At 43.9% G+C, this 19,937-nt stretch overlaps 1 protein-coding gene across 1 annotated transcript in view; it reads right to left on the reverse strand.

The window, feature by feature from the left end:
• Positions 1-19,639, reverse strand: part of QRFPR (pyroglutamylated RFamide peptide receptor) — a 135,646-nt gene extending 116,007 nt beyond the window's left edge. Inside the window, exon 1 of the mRNA XM_063941605.1 lies at positions 18,436-19,639. Coding sequence (XP_063797675.1) covers positions 18,436-18,775 — 340 coding nt within the window. The 5' untranslated portion in view covers positions 18,776-19,639. The remainder of the gene's footprint in view (positions 1-18,435) is intronic.
• Positions 19,640-19,937: the final 298 nt, after the last annotated feature.

Genomic DNA, 19,937 nt, shown 5'->3' on the forward strand with positions numbered 1-19,937 from the left:
CCATACATGTGGTGCATTTCAGTTTTGCACAGTTTTCTGACCACCAGTATATAATATATAGGAGTGCGGTACAGTAGGACACTGCTGTACCTACCTCTGTGTCGTCAAGTATACTATCCATTCATACATGTGGCACATTTCAGTTTTGCACAGTTTTCTGACCACCAGTACATAATATATAGGAGTGCGGTACAGAAGGCCACTGCTGTACCTACCTCTGTGTCGTCAAGTATACTATCCATCCATACCTGTGGTGCATTTCAGTTTTGCACAGTTTGCTGACCACCAGTATATAATATATATAGCAGTACGGTACAGTAGGCCACTGCTGTACCTACCTCTGTGTACTCAAGTATACTATCCATCCATACCTGTGGTGCATTTCAGTTTTGCACAGTTTGCTGACCACCAGTACATAATATATATAGCAGTATGGTACAGTAGGCCACTGCTGTACCTACCTCTGTGTCGTCAAGTATACTATCCATCCATACCTGTGGTGCATTTCAGTTTTGCACAGTTTGCTGACCACCAGTATATAATATATATAGCAGTACGGTACAGTAGGCCACTGCTGTACCTACCTCTGTGTCGTCAAGTATACTTTCCATCCATACCTGTGGTGCATTTCAGTTTTGCACAGTTTGCTGACCACCAGTATATAATATATATAGCAGTACGGTACAGAAGGCCACTGCTGTACCTACCTCTGTGTCGTCAAGTGTACTATTCATCCATACCTGTGGTGCATTTCAGTTTTGCACAGTTTGCTGACCACCAGTACATAATATATATAGCAGTACGGTAGAGTAGGCCACTGCTGTACCTACCTCTGTGTCGTCAAGTATACTATCCATCCATACCTGTGGTGCATTTCAGTTTTGCACAGTTTGCTGAACACCAGTATATAATATATAGCAGTACGGTACAGTAGGCCACTGCTCTACCTACCTCTGTGTCGTCAAGTATACTATCCATCCATACCTGTGATGCATTTCAGTTGTGCGCAGTATATATAGTAGTAGGCCATTGCTATTGATACTGGCATATAATTCCACACATTAAAAAATGGAGAACAAAAATGTGGAGGTTAAAATAGGGAAAGATCAAGATCCACTTCCACCTCGTGCTGAAGCTGCTGCTACTAGTCATGGTCGAGACGCTGAAATGCCATCAACGTCGTCTGCCAAGGCCGATGCCCAATGTCATAGTAGAGAGCATGTAAAATCCAAAAAACAAAAGTTCAGGAAAAATGACCCAAAAATCAAAATTGAAAGCGTCTGATGAGAAGCGTAAACTTGCCAATATGCCATTTACGACACGGAGTGGCAAGGAACGGCTGAGGCCCTGGCCTATGTTCATGGCTAGTGGTTCAGATTCAGATGAGGATGGAAGCACTCATCCTCTCGCTAGAAAAATGAAAAGACTTAAGCTGGCAAAAGCACAGCAAAGAACTGTGCGTTCTTCTAAATCACAAATCCCCAAGGAGAGTCCAATTGTGTCGGTTGCGATGCCTGACCTTCCCAACACTGGACGGGAAGAGCTTGCGCCTTCCACCATTTGCACGCCCCCTGCAAGTGCTGGAAGGAGCACCCACAGTCCAGTTCCTGATAGTCAAATTGAAGATGTCACTGTTGAAGTACACCAGGATGAGGATATGGGTGTTGCTGGCGCTGGGGAGGAAATTGACAAGGAGGATTCTGATGGTGAGGTGGTTTGTTTAAGTCAGGCACCCGGGGAGACACCTGTTGTCCGTGGGACGAATATGGCCATTGACATGCCTGGTCAAAATACAAAAAAAATCAGCTCTTCGGTGTGGAATTATTTCAACACAAATGCGGACAACAGGTGTCAAGCCGTGTGTTGCCTTTGTCAAGCTGTAATAAGTAGGGGTAAGGACGTTAACCACCTAGGAACATCCTCCCTTATACGTCACCTGGACCGCATTCATCAGAAGACAGTGACAAGTTCAAAAACTTTGGGTGACAGCGGAAGGAGTCCACTGACAACTAAATCCCTTCCTCTTGTAACCAAGCTCCTGCAAACCACACCACCAACTCCCTCAGTGTCAATTTCCTCCTTACCCAGGAAAGCCAATAGTCCTGCAGGCCATGTCACTGTCAAGTCTGACGAGTCCTCTTCTGCCTGGGATTCCTCCGATGAATCCTTGAGTGTAACGCCTACTGCTGCTGGCGCTGCTGTTGTTGCTGCTGGGAGTCGATCGTCATCCCAGAGGGGAAGTCGGAAGACCACTTGTACTACTTCCAGTAAGCAATTGACTGTCCAACAGTCCTTTGCGAGGAAGATGAAATATAACAGCAGTCATCCTGCTGCAAAGCAGATAACTCAGGCCTTGGCAGCCTGGGCGGTGAGAAACGTGGTTCCCGTATCCACCGTTAATTCAGAGGCAACTAGATACTTGATTGAGGTACTGTGTCCCCGGTACCAAATACCATCTAGGTTCCATTTCTCTAGGCAGGCAATACCGAAAATGTACACAGACCTCAGAAAAAGAGTCACCAGTGTCCTAAAAAATGCAGTTGTACCCAATGTCCACTTAACCACGGACATGTGGACAAGTGGAGCAGGGCAGACTCAGGACTATATGACTGTGACAGCCCACTGGGTAGATGTATTGCCTCCCGCAGCAAGAACAGCAGCGGCGGCACCAGTAGCAGCATCTCGCAAACGCCAACTCATTCCTAGGCAGGCTAAGCTTTGTATCACCGCTTTCCAGAAGAGGCACACAGCTGACAACCTCTTACGGAAACTGAGGAAGATCATCGCAGAATGGCTTACCCCAATTGGACTCTCCTGGGGATTTGTGACATCGGACAACGCCAGCAATATTGTGCGTGCATTACATCTGGGCAAATTCCAGCACGTCCCATGTTTTGCACATACATTGAATTTGGTGGTGCAGAATTATTTAAAAAACGACAGGGGCGTGCAAGAGATGCTGTCGGTGGCCCAAAAAATTGTGGGCCACTTTCGGCATTCAGCCACCGCGTGCCGAAGACTGGAGCACCACCAAACATTCCTGAACCTGCCGTGCCATCAGCTGAAGCAAGAGGTGGTAACGAGGTGGAATTCAACCATCTATATGCTTCAGAGGATGGAGGAGCAGCAAAAGGCCATTCAAGCCTATACATCTGCCCACGATATAGGCAAAGGAGGGGGAATGCACCTGACTCAAGCGCAGTGGAGAATGATTTCAACGTTGTGCAAGGTTCTGCAACCCTATGAACTTGCCACACGTGAAGTCAGTTCAGACACTGCCAGCCTGAGTCAGGTCATTCCCCTCATCAGGCTTTTGCAGAAGAAGCTGGAGACATTGAAGGAGGAGCTAAAACAGAGCGATTCCGCTAGGCATGTGGGACTAGTGGATGGAGCCCTTAATTTTCTTAACCAGGATTCACGGGTGGTCAATCTGTTGAAATCAGAGCACTACATTTTGGCCACCGTGCTCGATCCTAGATTTAAAACCTACGTTGTATCTCTCTTTCCGTCAGACACAAGTCTGCAGAGGTTCAAAGACCTGCTGGTGAGAAAATTGTCAAGTCAAGCGGAACGTGACCCGTCAACATCTCCTCCTTCACATTCTCCCGCAACTGGGGGTGCGAGGAAAAGGCTAAGAATTCCGAGCCCACCCGCTGGCGGTGATGCAGGGCAGTCTGGAGCGAGTGCTGACATCTGGTCCGGACTGAAGGACCTGCCAACGATTACTGACATGTCGTCTACTGTCACTGTATATGATTCTCTCACCATTGAAAGAATGGTGGAGGATTATATGAGTGACCGCATCCAAGTAGGCACGTCAGACAGTCCGTACGTATACTGGCAGGAAAAAGAGGCAATTTGGAGGCCCTTGCACAAACTGGCTTTATTCTACCTAAGTTGCCCTCCCTCCAGTGTGTACTCCGAAAGAGTGTTTAGTGCAGCCGCTCACCTTGTCAGCAATCGGCGTACGAGGTTACTTCCAGAAAATGTGGAGAAGATGATGTTCATCAAAATTAATTATAATCAATTCCTCCGTGGAGACATTCACCAGCAGTAATTGCCTCCAGAAAGTACACAGGGACCTGAGATGGTGGATTCCAGTGGGGACGAATTAATAATCTGTGAGGAGGGGGATGTACACAGTGAAAGGGGTGAGGAATCGGAGGATGATGATGAGGTGGACATCTTGCCTCTGTAGAGCCAGTTTGTGCAAGGAGAGATTGATTGCTTCTTTTTTTGGTGGGGGCCCAAACCAACCAGTCATTTCAGTCACAGTCGTGCGGCAGACCCTGTCGCTGAAATGATGGGTTCGTTAAAGTGTGCATGTCCTGTTTATACAACATAAGGGTGGGTGGGAGGGCCCAAGCACAATTCCATCTTGCACCACTTTTTTCTTTCATTTTTCTTTGCATCATGTGCTGTTTGGGGACAATTTTTTTGAAGTGCCATCCTGCCTGACACTGCAGTGCCACTCCTAGATGGGCCCAGTGTTTGTGTCGGCCACTTGTGTCGCTTAGCTTAGTCACACAGCGACCTTGGTGCGCCTCTTTCATTTTTCTTTGCATCATGTGCTGTTTGGGGACACATTTTTTGAAGTGCCATCCTGCCTGACACTGCAGTGCCACTCCTAGATGGGCCAGGTGTTTGTGTCGGCCACTTGTGTCGCTTAGCTTAGTCACACAGCGACCTTGGTGCACCTCTTTTTTTCTTTGCATCATGTGCTGTTTGGGGACAATTTTTTTGAAGTGCCATCCTGCCTGACACTGCAGTGCCACTCCTAGATGGGCCAGGTGTTTGTGTCGGCCACTTGGGTCGCTTAGCTTAGCCATCCAGCGACCTCGGTGCAAATTATAGGACTAAAAATAATATTGTGAGGTGTTCAGAATAGACTGAAAATGAGTGGAAATTATGGTTATTGAGGTTAATAATACTATGGGATCAAAATGACCCCCAAATTCTATGATTTAAACTGTTTTTGAGGGTTTTTTGTAAAAAAAAAACCTGAATCCAAAACACACCCGAATCCGACAAAAAATTTTCAGGGAGGTTTTGCCAAAACGCGTCCGAATCCAAAACACGGCCGCGGAACCGAATCCAAAACCAAAACACAAAACCCGAAAAATGTCCGGTGCACATCACTAAACCTAACATACAGTGGGGCAGATGTATTAACCTGGAGGAGGTATAAAGAAGTGATAAAGCAGTGATAAGCGCAAGGTGATAACGAACCATCCAATCATTATGAATTTGAAAAATTACAGTTAGGAGCTGGTTTATCACTTCTTTATCCCTTCTCCAGACTTAATACATCTGCCCCAGTGTAACTAAAAGCACATGTGCAGTTGTAATTCACACATACTGCATTTTGCTCTTCTCTTATACAGAAGCAGAATGCTGACACGTCTATGTCAGTGCTACATGTACACGACTATGTGCACAGTACAGCCTTTTTTTTCTGAAATCGATGATTAATCAATACACTCACCATAGTACCTGTCAGTATTTATCAAGCAAAGACCAGCCCCGAGAACAGGTAATTGCGAGTTGTTCGCTCATTGCTATTTTTAGCAGAATTGCTAATAGGCTAAAATCCGGCAGTTCTGCGCATGCGTATGCACCGCAGGGCGCACGTGTTAAGCAATTTTACACAAAACTATGCTATTTTACTCACGGGCGAACAAAGCTTTTCAGTCGCTCTGTTGATTGGAGAATGATTGACAGGAAGTGGGTGTTTCTGGGTGGTAACTGAGCGTTTTCTGGGAGTGTGCTAAAAAACGCAGGCGTGCCAGCAGAAAACCCAGGAGTGGCTGGAGAAACGGGGGAGTGGCTGGTCGGACGCTGGGCGTGCTTGTGACGTCAAACCAGGAACTAAACGGACTGAGGTGATCGCAATCTAGGAGTAGGTCTGGAGCTACTCAGAAACTGCAAGGAAATACTTAATAGCAGAATTGCTAATCTTTCGTTAGCAATTCTGCTATGCTAAGATACACTCCCACAGGGCGGCGGCTTTGTGTTTGTATTTCTGCTAAAAGTAGCTAGCGAGCGAACAACTCGGAATGAGGGCCAATGTCTCCTCACCTACCCCAGCTTCTTATGCTGTATGTATCAAACTGCATTAAGATTTTGGAAGGCATGGGGCAATTACGAAGGTTGACGTCTTTCTATCTAACATTAATTGCTAAATTGCTAAAAGAAGGTTCTTAATTTTATATATCTCTAGAAAAGCTGCCAATTTGCCTTTTATTTCTTGAAATGAGTACATTCCAGAGACCACCATACAATAGAGAGCATTTCAGAGACTGATATACAATAGAGAGGGCATACCAGAGAAAATTAATTATGTCACACAGGTCCACCAGATTCCATTTGACCACATAGTGCCCTTAGTTCACAAGATAAAATGATGCTCAGTTCACATTAACAGAATTTTCAGAATTTTCAGAAACAACAAAATTGTTTTATGATGTAAGCACCATTTATATAGTCATAAAATAATAAATGTTGTGACCACAAACAAAAAAATATATACACCAATTAACAATTAATTAATATTGGCAATAATTTGTAATATTGCAACATTAATAAATTATTTGTCCACTAGTATATAAATAAATTTGTATTTCTTCCCAAAAGAATTATCAATGTTATATACCATTTATTCACTCCATAAAAATTGCTCTTATTATAAATGTGTTATTCCTGACAATCTGATTTGCCAGATAGATACAGTGGATTTATAATAGAGATGAGCAGGTTCGGTTCCCTGGTGCTGTCTTGTGCCGCATCGTCCAGTGGTGGTGTCTTGTGCCGCATCAGTCCAGTCACAGTGGTGGTGTCCTGTGCTGCCATAAGTCCAGTGCTGCTGTATCAGTCCAGTCCAGTGGTGCTGTCATTTGCTGCATCAATCCAGTGGTGGTGTCCTGTGCTGCCATATGTCCAGTGCTGCTGTCTAAGTCCAGTCCAGTGGTTCTGTCTTGTGCTGCATCAGTCCAGTGGTGGTGTCTTGTGCTGCATCAGTCCATGCACTCCAGTGGTGGTGTCCTGTGCTGCCATAAGTCCAGAGGTGGTGTTCTGTGCTGCCAATAGTCCAGTGCTGCTGTATAAGTCCAGTCCAGTGGTGCTGGTTTGTGCTGCATCAGTCCAGTGGTGGTGTCTTGTACTGCATCAGTCCAGTCTCTCCAGTGGTGGTGTCCTGTGCTGCCATAAGTCCAGTGGTGCTGCTGTATAAGTCCAGTTCAGTGGTGCTGTCTTGTGCTGCATCAGTCCAGTGGTGGTGTCCGGTGCTGCCGTAAGTCCAGTGGTGCTGCTGTATAAGTCCAGTCCAGTGGTACTGCCATATAAGTCCAGTCCAGTGATGCTGCCATATAAGTCCAGTCCAGTGGTTCTGCCATATAAGTCCAGCGGTACTGCCGTATAGGTCCAGCGGTACTGCCGTATAGGTCCAGCGGTACTGCTGTATAAGTCCAGTGGTACTGCCGTATAAGTCCAGTCCAGTGGTGCTGCTGTATAAGTCCAGTCCAGTGGTGCTGCCATATAAGTCCAGGGGTACTGCTGCATAAGTCCAGCGGTACTGCCAAATAACTCCAGCGGTACTGCTGTATAAGTCCAGATGTGCTGTCCTGTGCTGTATATTATTTACTCCAATGCATATTACAGGTTGAGTATCCCATATCCAAATATTCCGAAATACGGAATATTCCGAAATACGGACTTTATTGAGTGAGAGTGAGATAATGAAACCTTTGTTTTCTGATGGCTCAATGTACACACACTTTGTTTAATACACAAAGTTATTAAAAATATTGTATTAAATGACCTTTAGGCTGTGTGTATAAGGTGTATATGAAACATAAATGAATTGTGTGAATGTACACACACTTTGTTTAATGCACAAAGTTATAAAAAATATTGGCTAAAACCACCTTCAGGCTGTGTGTATAAGGTGTATATGTAACATAAATGCATTCTGTGCTTAGATTTAGGTCCCATCACCATGATATCCCATTATGGTATGCAATTATTCCAAAATACGGAAAAATCCCATATCCAAAATACCTCTGGTCCCAACCATTTTGGATAAGGGATACTCAACCTGTATTATAATAACTCCAAATAAAAGGGTTATTATCAAAATGATTTTGGCAGGCTTTGCCGTACGTGTGTGGTTTGTGGGTACACTCTCCTGTGCTGTATATTAGTATAATAATTCCAAATAAAATGGTTATTTTCCAAATAATTTTTACAGGCTTTGCCTTGTGTGTTTGGTTTAGGGCTACCTTCTCCTGTGCTGTATATTATTACAATAACTCCAAATAAAAGGGTTATTATCCAAATAATTTTTACAGGCTTTGCCGTGTGTGTGTGGTTTAGGGGTACGCTCTCCGGTGTTGCATATTATTATAATAACTCCAAATAAAAGGGTTATTATCCTAATAATTTTTACAGGGTTTGCCCTGTGTGGTGTAGGGGTACGCTCTCCTGTGCCGCATATTGTTATATAACACCAGAAAAATATTGGAGAACAAAAATGTGGAGGATAAAATAGGGAAAGATCAAAAACCACTTCCTCCTAGTGCTGAAGCTCCTGCCACTAGTCATGACATAGATGATGAAATGCCTCAACTTCGTCTGCCAAGGCCGATGCCCAATGTCATAGTAGAGGGCATGTAAAATCCAAAAAGCCAAAGTTAAGTAAAATGTCCCAAAAAAATAAATGTAAATCATCTGAGGAGAAATGTAAACTTGCCAATATGCCATTTGCGACACGGAGTGGCAAGAAACGGCTAAGGCCCTGGCCTATGTTCATGACTAGTGTTTCAGCTTCACATTATGATGGAAGCCCTCATCCTCCCGCTAGAAATATGAGAAGAGTTAAGCTGGCAAAAGCACAGCAAAGAACTGTACATTCTAAGATGGTATCAAAAATCCCTGAGGAGAGTCCAAGTGTGTCAATGGTTGCAATGCCTGACCTTCCCAACACTGGACGGGAAGAGGTGGCTCCTTCCACCATTTGCATGCCCTCTGCAGGTGCTGGAAGGAGCACCCACAGTCATGTTGCTGATATTCAAATTGAAGATGTAACTGTTGAAGTACACCAGGATGAGGATATGAGTGTTGCTGGCGCTAAGGAGGAAGCTAACGAGGAGGATTCTGATGGTGATGAGGTTTATTTAAATCAGGCACCGGGGAAGACAGTTGTTGTCCATGGGATGAATAAACCCACTGTCATGCCTGGGCAAACTACCAAAAATTACCCCCAAATTCAGTGATTTTAGCTGTTTTTATGTTTTGTTTTTTAAATCATCCAGATCCAAAACTAAAACCCAAAAGGGTGGTTTTGGCAAAACCAATCCAGATCCAAAACCAAAACACAAAAAGTGCCCTCCGCACATCTCTAGTTTATAGTAGAGATGAGCGGGTTCGGTTCTCAGAGAACCGAACCCCACGGACTTCACGTCACGAGCCCGAATCTGAGTCAGGCTCGGGTTTTCCCGCCTGACTCGGAAACCAGAATGATGCAAAACGTCATCATCCTGCTGTTGGATTCTCGCGAGGTTTGGATTCCATATAAGTAGCCGTGCATCCCCACCATTTTCACTCCGGCATTGGAGAGTGTAGAGAGAGGACATGTCTCCATCCTCAGTGTCCTCAGTGGTAGTGTCTTGTGCTGCATCTGTCCATTCACAGTGGTTGTGTCCTCTGCTGCCATATGTCCAGTTCTGTTGTATAAGTCCAGTCCAGTGGTGCTGTGTTGTGCTGCATCAGTCCAGTGGTGGTGTCTTGTGCTGCCATATGTCCAGTGCTGCTGTCTAAGTCCAGTCCAGTGGTGCTGTGTTCTACTGCATCAGTCCAGTGGTGGTGTCTTGTGCTGCATCAGTCCAGTTACAGTGGTGGTGTCCTCTGCTGCCATATGTCCAGTGCTGCAGTATAAGTCCATCCAGTGTTGCTGTGTTGTGCTGCATCAGTCCAATGGTGGTGTGTTGTGCTGCATCAGTCCAGTCTGAGTGGTGTCCTCTGCTGCCATATGTCCAGGTCTGCTGTTTAAATCTAGTACATTGCAGTGGTGCTGTGTTGTCCTGAAGCAGTCCAGTCATGGTGTCCCTGTGCTGCTGTATATGTCCAGTGGTACTGCTGTATATGTCCAGTGATACTGCCGTATATGTCCATTGATACTGCCGTATATGGTCAGCGGTACTGCCGTATAAATCCAATGATCCTGCCATATAATTCCAGTGATCCTGCCGTATAATTCCAGTGATCCTGCCGTAAAATTCCAGTGGTACTGGTGTATAAGTCCAGTGATCCTGCCGTATAATTCCAGTGGTACTGGCTTATAAGTCCAGCCCAGTGATACTGCCATATATATGTTCAGTGATACTGCCGTATATGTCCAGCGGTACTGCCGTAGAAATCCAGTGATCCTGCCGTATACTTGCAGTGATCCTGCCTTATAATTCCAGTAGTACTGGTGTATATGTCCAGTGATACTGCTGTATATGACCAGTGATACTGCCGTATATGTCCATTGATACTGCCGCGTATATGCCCAGCGGTACTGCCGTATAAATCCAGTGATCCTGCCATATAATTCCAGTGATTCTGCCGTATAATTACAGTGGTACTGGCGTATAAGTCTAGTGATCCTGCAGTATAGTTACAGTGGTACTGGCATATAAGTCCAGTCCAGTGATACTGCCATATAAGTCCAGTGATACTGCCATATATATGTCCATTGATACTGCCGTATATGTCCAGCGGTACTGCCGTATAAATCCAGTGATCCTGCCATATAATTTAAGTGATCCTGCCGTATAAGTCCAGTGATACTGCCGTATATATGTCCATTGATACTGCCGTATATGTCCAGCGGTACTGCCGTATAAATCCAGTGATCCTGCCGTATAATTTCAGTGATCCTGCCGTATAATTCCAGTGATACTGGTGTATAAATACAGTGATCCTGCCGTATAATTCCAGTGGTACTGGCGTATAAATCCAGTCCAGTGATACTACCGTATATGTCCAGTGATACTGCCGTATATGTCCATTGATATTGCCGTATATGTCCAGCGGTACTGACGTATAAATCCAGTGATCCTGCCGTATAATTCCAGTGATCCTGCCATATAATTCTAGTGGTACTGGCGTATATGTCCAGTGATACTGCCGTATATGTCCATTCATACTGCCGTATATGTCCAATGGTAATGCCGAATAAATCTAGTGATCCTGCCGTATAATTCCAGTGATCCTGCCGTATAATTCCAGTGGTACTGGCGTATAAATCCAGTGATCCTGCCTTATAATTCTAGTGGTACTGGCGTATAAATCCAGTCCAGTGATACTGCCATATGTGTCCAGTGATACTGCCGTATATGTCCATTGACACTGCCGTATATGTCCAGCGGTACTTCCGTATAAATCCAGTGATCCTGCCGTATAATTCCATATAAGTCCATATAATTCCGTATAAATCCAGTCCAGTGGTGCTGCCATATAAGTTCAGTGGTGCTGTCCTGTGCTGTATATTATTTAGTCCATATAAAGGGGTTAATAATATTTAATCCAAATAATTTTTACAGGGTTGCCCTGTGTGGTGTAGAGGTACGCTCTTCTGTACCGCATATTGTTATATAACTCCAGAAAAATAATGGAGAAATAAAATTTGAAAAATAAAATAGGGAAATATCAAGAACTACTTCCTCCTAGTGCTGAAGCTGCTGCCACTTGTCATGACATAGACAATGAAATCCCATCAACGTCATCTGCCAAGGCCGATGCCCAATGTCATAGTAGAGGGCATGTAAAATCCAAAAAGCCAAAGTTCAGCAAAAAGACACAAAAAAAGAAATTTAAATGGTCTGAAAAGAAACGTAAACTTGCCAATATGCCATTTACGACACGGAGTGGCAAGGAACGGCTAAGGCCCAGGCCTATGTTCATGACTAGCAGGTCAGCTTCCCATTACGAATGAAGCCCTCATCCTCCCGCTAGAAAAATGATAAGAGTTAAGTTGGAAAAAGCACAGAAAGAAATGTGCGTTCTAAGATGGCATCACAAATCCCCAAGGAGAGTCCAAGTGTGTCGGCGGCTGCGATGCCTGACCTTCCCAACACTGGATGGGAAGAGGTGGCTCCTTCCACCATTTGCACACTCCCTGCAAGTGCTGGAAGGAGCCCCCACAGTCCAGTTTCTGATATTCAAATTGATTATGTCACTGTTGAAGTACACCAGGATGAGGATATGGGTGTTGCTGGCGCTGAGGAGGAAGTTGACGGTGAGGATTCTGATGGTGATGTGGTTTATTTAAATCAGGCAACGAAGTAGACACCAGTTGTTCATGGGATGAAGAAGTCCATTGTGATGTCTGGGCAAAATACCAAAAAAGCCACCTCTTCGGTGTGGAATTATTTCTCCACAAATCCAGACAACAGGTGTCAAGCCGTGTGTTGCCTCTGTCAATCTGTAATAAGTAGGAGTAAGGATGTTAAACACCTAGGAACATCCTCCCTTAAACGTCAACTGCAGCGCATTCATCAAAAGTAAGTGTCAAGTTGTGAAACTTTGGGTAAAAGCATAAGCAGTCCACTGACACCTAAATCCCTTGTTCCTCTTGTACCCAAGCTCCTGCAAGTCACACCACCAACTCCCTTAACGTCAACTTACTCAATCAGGAACATCAGTAGTCCTGCAGGCCGTGTCACTGGCAAGACTTAGGAGTCCTCTCCTAACCGGGATTCCTCCGAAGGATCATTGAGTGGTACGCCTGCTGTTGCTGCCGCTGCTGTTGTTGCTGCTGGGAGTCAATCGTCATCCCAGAGGGGAAGTCGGAAGACCACTTGTACTACTTCAACTAAGCAATTGACTGTCAAACAGTCCTTTGTGAGGAAGATTAAATATGACAGCAGTCATTCTTTTGCAAAGCGGATAACTGAGGCCTTGACAGCTATGTTGGTGTTAGATGTGCGTCCGGTGTCCACCATTAGGTCAATGGGACTTAGAGAATTGATGGAGGTAGTGTGTCCCCAGTACCAAATCCCATCTAGGTTCCACTTCACTAGGCAGGTGATTCTGAGAATGTACAGAGACGTCTGAAAAAGTTTCCTCAGTGTCCTACAAAATCCGGTTGTACCCACTATCCACTTAACCATGGACATGTGGAAAAGAGGAACAGGGCAGACTATATGACTGTGATAGCCCACTGGGTAGATGTATTGCCTCCTGCAGCAACAACAGCAGCGGCACCAGTAGCAGCATCTCGCAAATGCCAACTCGTTCCTAGGCAGGCTACGCTATGTATCACCACTTTCCATAAGAGGCACACCGTTGACAACCTCTTATGGAAACTGAGGGACATCATTGCACAATGGCTTACCCCAATTAGACTCTCCTAGCAATTTGTGATATTGGACAACACCACCAATATTGTGCGTGCATTACATCTGGGCAAATTCCAGCACGTCTCATGTTTTGCACATACAATTAATTTGGTGGTACAGAATTTTTTTAAAAATGACAGAAGCATGCAGGAGATGCTATCGGTGGCCCAAAAAATTGCGGGCCACTTTCGGCATTCAGCCATTGCGTGCCGAAGACTGGAGCGCCATCAAACACTCCTGAACCTGCTCTGCCATCACCTGAAGCAAGAGGTGGTAATGAGGTTGAATTCAACTCTTTATATGCTTCAGAGGATGGATGAGCAGCAAAAGGCCATTCAAGCCTATACATCCACCTACGATATAGGCAAAGGAGGGGGAATGCACCTGACTCAAGCGCAGTGGAGAATGATTTCCGTCTTGTGCAAGGTTCTCCAAACCTTCGAACTTGCCACACGTGAAGTCAGTTCAGACACTGCCAGCTTCAGTCAGGTCATTCCCCTCAACAGGCTTTTGCAGAAGCAGCTGGAGAAATTGAAGGAGGAACTAAGACAGGGCGATTCCGCAAAGTATGTGGGACTTGTGGATGGAGACCTTCATTCACTTAACCAGGATTCAAGGGTGGTCAATCTGTTGAAATCAGAGCACTACATTTTGGCCACCGTGCTCGATCTTAGGTTTCAAGCCTACGTTGTATCTCTCTTTCCAGCAGACACAAGTCTGCAGAGGTTCAAAGACCTGCTGGTGAGAAAAATGTCAACTCAAGCGGAACGTGACCCGTCAACAGCTCCTCCTTCATTTTCTCCCGCAGCTGGGGCGGCGAGGAAAAGGATAATATTTCCTAGCCCACCCGCTGGCGGTGATGCAGGGCAGTTAGGAGCGAGTGTTGACATCTGGTCCGGACTCAAGGACCTGCCAATGATTACTGACATGTCTACTGTCACTGCATATGATTCTGTCAACATTGAAAGAATTGTGGATGATTATACAAGTAGGCATTTCAGACAGTCCGTCCGTATACTGGCAGGAAAAAGAGGCAATTTGGATGTCCTTGCACAAATTGGCTCTATTTTACCTAAGTTGCCCCCCCTTCAGTGTGTTCTCCGAAAGAGTGTTTAGTGCATCCAGTAACCTTGTCAGCGATCGGCGTAGGAGGTGACTTTCACAAAATGTGAAGAAGATGATGTTCATCAAAATTAATTATAAATTCCTCCGGGAAGACCTTGACCAGCAATTGCCTCCAGAAAGTACACAGGGACCTGTGATGATGGATTCCAGTGGGGATGAATTAATACTCTGTCGTGTGGCAGACCCTGTCACTGAAATGATTGGTTTGTTAAAGTGTGCATGTCTTGTTTATAAAACATAAGGGTGGGTGGGAGGGCCCAAGACAATTCCATCTTGCACCTCTTTTTCTTCTTTGCATCATGTGCTGTTTGGGGCCTAGTTTTTTAAGTGCCATCCTGTCTGCCACTGCAGTGCCAGTCCTAGGTGGGCCAGGTGTTTGTACAGCACACTTGTGTCACCTAGCTTAGTCATACAGCTACGTTATTGCACCTATTTACTTCTTTGCATGATGTGCTGTTTGGGGCCTAGTTTTTTTAAGTGCCATCCTGTCTGCCATTGCAGTGCAGGTGTTTGCGCCACACACTTGTGTCGCTTAGCTTAGTCATACAGCCATCGTGGTGCAACCTTTTGGCCTAAAAACAATATTGTGAGGTGTGAGGTTTTCAGAATAGACTGGAAATGAGTGGAAATTAATGTTATTGAGGTTAATAATACCGTAGGATCAAAATGACCCCCCAAATTCTGTGATTTTAGCTGTTTTTGTGTTTTTTTCAAAAATCATCCAGATCCAAACCCAAAACCAAAACACAAAAACGCGAGTGGGGAATTATAACCAAAACCAAAACACAAAACACGAAAAGTGCCCGCCGCACTTCTTTAGTTTATAGTGGCTTTGATTTAAAAAAAAACAGGAAGAAAACACAAAACAGATAGAAATAGTTTCTCAGCGTTTTGCGCATGAGCAGTAAGGAAGTCACTGGGAAAATTACTGCCACACCATTTTCCCAGAGATCTGCGCATGCGCACTAGATTCTGGGACAGTGCTAGGGTCCCCTAGTGGCCCTAGTACCCAGCAATAAAACACTGCCTTCTAGAGAGCAGGGGGCCAGACGGACCCTGCACATGGGTCTCCTCCTCTCTAGATACGCCCCTGCATGTGTCCCACCTGTTCCTTGGGGATTGCACTGCAGCCCCTAGAAAGCTCGCAACAGACTAGTGGGGACAAAGAGGGGCGGGGACCTGGAGGCGGATGCATACCTTGCATACGGCGACATCTCATACTGCTGCCTACTTCACTGACTTGTTAGATATATTCATCCACAGCTGCCCGTCCACCAGCATCTTACGGCCCCCATCCCACCATGTCCCACAAAACGCCACTGTCTGCTGTTAAGCTGAGCCGATCCTAGGCTTGGTATGCCTCTAGACCAGATCTTGGAGACTTGCCTACCTTTCCAGGGGGCCGGGAGCGCCACCCAATTTCCTGCAGCCTCCCGGACAATTCAGGACAGTAGGCAAGTATGCTATAAGCTAACTTGAAATGAATATTTAATTATTTAATAAAACCTTTATTATTCAAGAAAATCTGATATTACTTTGCGTAAAGCAAGAAATAAACATAACCTTAAAGATCTACACTATACTCAGGGAATTCTTTTATTTTGTATGTTACACTAGATTTAAATGCATTATCCTGTATCACTTGTATTCTTATGGCATATGTCATGTTTGGTAATACCAACTGCAATTTAATTTAAAAGGCAGCATTGGCACTGCCCCTCTGCTGCCCCTCAGAGTGCCTGCCAGCATCTACAAAAAGCATTTAATGTAGTAAAAAAGAAAAGTATCTGCCACTTGGATTTCTCTAGTATTTTTCTAAAATACGCTGACCCTTCTTGTATTTTGTAGGATACTGCATGTGTTTCCTTATTACATATTTTCTGAATATACTGCCATAAAGATGTCCATAGGCAGTAAAGTATAACACCTGATGTAAAGTGGGATACATACAGAGTATGTATTGGCACCATGTACATTTATAACAAATGATCATTATTTCAAAATAGTTTCTACAGATGAGAACCAGAAAATGTATTAAAAGAGATAGATAGATAGATAGATAGATAGATAGATAGATAGATAGATAGATAGATAGATAGATACATACATACATACAGACAAGCAGACTGTATCTAGGGGTAGATTAAGGGGGTAATTCAGACCTGATCATAGCAGCAAATGTGTTAGCAGTTGGGCAAAACCATGTGCACTGCAGGTGGGGCAGATATAACATGTGCAGAGAGGGCTATATTTGGGTGGGGTGTGTTCAAACTGAAATCTAAATTGCAGTGTAGAAACAAAGCAGCCAGTATTTACCCTGCACAGGAACAAAATAACCCTCCCAAATCTAAATCTTTCTGCAAATGTTATATCTGCCCCCCCCCCCCCCCCCTACAGTGCACATGGTTTTGCCCAACTGCTAACAAATTTGCTGCTACGATCAGGTCTGAATTACCCCCATGGTTTTGCCCAACTGCTAACAAATTTGCTGTTATGATCAAGTCTGAATTACCCCCTAAGTCAGCAATGAGTACCACACTGTGAAGTCCTGCATTACTGTGTGTTATTTTCATGAAGCTCGCTCCCGATAAGAAACATCATTGTGTCACAAGATAACTCTACAGTATGCACCCAATGTGAAGTATATGAAAGAGAAGGGAAATCAGCCTGAACCCCAAAACAGTGCAAAATTGGCTAGTGTAGAAGATACTTTACATGGTTACATGGATGAATAGTGCAAAACAAGCTAGTGTACAAGATACATGGTTACATGGTTGATTTTTAAAAGTGTATATACAAGGTTGTACAACATAAAGCCAGCACTTGCAGCTCCCATCTGCAAGTTCAGAATTCCCATTTCCCATCACTACATTGCTTCACATTACAGTCCCCACACTATGTAAGACATTTTTCTGCTATCTATAAAAAATGGAATGTCTTTATTGGCCATATTTTACTAGTTAAAAACTAATATTATTATTAATTGAAAGTGGTGTCTCTGATGTACTGTGTTAGAATATGTGTGTACAGGTGGAAGTGGTGTGGCAGAGTGTACAGTATGTGCCCTTATGTCAACAACCAGCCTGGTACTTAAACAGTAGTTGGTTTATTTAGTAACAATATTATTATTGTACAGCTGTACTCACAGTTACGCAAACACAAACTTGTTGCATACTTTTCACATAGTTTGAGCTCCCATAGCAGCACTCCCACTGAGGAGAGCAAGCCACTGATGTATTAATTGGGTAAATTAGACTGTAAGCTACTGTACACTTAGTATAGACTGTGTTTTATAATATGCTTAAGCTTTATAAATAACAATAATCATCATCATCATCATCATCATCATCATCATCATCGACATTGTTGTTGGAAAACTGACTTACAGTATAACCAGGGGAAATAGGAGTTTTGAAAATGAATGCATGTTCTAGAAGGCATATAGAGGGATAAAATGTTACAAAATTCCAACGAATTTACCTAATGTCTTACACTGGCAATTACTGTATGTAAAAGGCTTAAATGATTAAGACTTTTAAAAAAATTGGCCAGATTTAGCATAATCTAGCCAATACCTGCAAGACACAGGCTATTACATTTCCCCATAATGAAACGATAATTTATAATTCAGTAACATTTTAAAAATGCATTACTTAAATACCGGCATGAAAGAACTGATAGTTTTTTTTCAGCACAGTAAAAGCCATAGCAAACGGAAAAAAAAAAAAAAATTATTAGGTGTAGTGGGTTCTGGCACATGGCTGGAACATTATTCCTATTACTTGTACTAGAGAAACTGTATGTTCTCAATGCTAAATTGCTGTAAAAAATAATGACGTGGAAAAAAGTGGGAAAGGGAAGAAAAAGGGCCCTGTGGTGCACCTATACTAATTAATGCAATCTATTTGGACTTTTAAGCAATGACACTCACCTCCCAGCCAATTGGACGAGATGTTCTGCAGCATAGTGAACGGGATACAGAAGAAAGCAATGAGCAGGTCGCTGAGAGCCAGGGAGCAGATGAAAATGTTGGTGACTGTCCTCATAGCTTTGCTCCTGGTCACCACATAAAGGACCAAAGAGTTTCCAAACAGAGCCAGCACGAAGATGACCACACATATAGTAACAAAGGCAATCTTAGTGCGAACAGGGAGTTCGGGGATGTAGACCAGGGGCTGCAGCTGGTACAGCTCAATAAACTGCTCCCTGGTAACGTTATTCTCATGTAGGAGTCGGGCGATCAGCTCGGGGGTGATGTTGAGCGACTGCATCGGGCAATGCACTTTGATGTGCGAGAGATCCTTTCGCAGAGATTGGAGAGCTAGCACAGTAAAGTCAGGAGCTAATTGGCTTTGTGTATGACATCAGATACAAAACTACTGTACAGTCTATGATCACACTCCAGTAACGATACGGTACATATTTTGATATCCATATTTATAATCCATGTTTGGGTTATCAGATGTATGTGCTCCAGCTGCTGTAGTCTTTACAATTGCATGTAGCAAATATCTAACAACTACTCATTGTATCATCAGGGATATAAACAAATAGGAATTAAAAAAATAATTAAATAAAAATTAAATAGTTTCAAGAATAATATAATAATCACAGGTGAAAAATGCAAACACTGACCTGGTACAGAACATTATTATACAATAGGCGGTGGCATTGTATTCTAATACTGAGTGATACAAGCGTTATATACAAAGTGTAGAACATATAAGTTATTAGAAACAGCGGACAACGTACAGTAGATTTCCATATTACATAGAGCCATATAGATACCCCACACAGCAATGATACTCCTTGTTCTGTCTAAATTTGAGATGTGTCAGTCCGTGCTTCCTAGATAACAACTCTCCGTAATATGGATAAGACTGGTCCGAGTATACTGTACTGTAGGTGCGGGGACAGGCAGTGCGTGGTGCTGAAGGACAGCTCCGGTACATGTGACCACACTGAAGAGAAGAGAGCTGCTTCCTACAGTACATCACTACGGCCACAGGAGCTTTCTTTCTTATGTTCCTGTCCCCTGGCGCTGTCTGCACATCCTCATTGCGTGTAATTATTACTGTAATCCCATCCTACAACGCTGCTGCTGGCTTTGTGTGTCATCCAGGAGGGTGCTTCCAAATCCGCCACACTGCCGTAGAGGTACTCAGTGTATAAAAGGAGGATGGCACAGTGGTGGGAACTCTAATTTGAAGGGCTCTTTTATTTTTACAATGCATGTAAGTGTGAGCAAGTTTATGTACTAACCATAACAGAATTACCACATGCAAATCGTGTGTGTGTTTATATATACTGTACACACATATACATATACATATGTGTATATATATAGATAGATATATATAGAGAGAGAGAGTATACTGTACACACATGTATACATACACATATGTATAGAATAGTATATACATACATACTGTA

Source organism: Pseudophryne corroboree, chromosome 1, assembly GCF_028390025.1.
Source record: "Pseudophryne corroboree isolate aPseCor3 chromosome 1, aPseCor3.hap2, whole genome shotgun sequence".
NCBI classification, from domain to species: Eukaryota; Metazoa; Chordata; class Amphibia; order Anura; family Myobatrachidae; genus Pseudophryne; species Pseudophryne corroboree.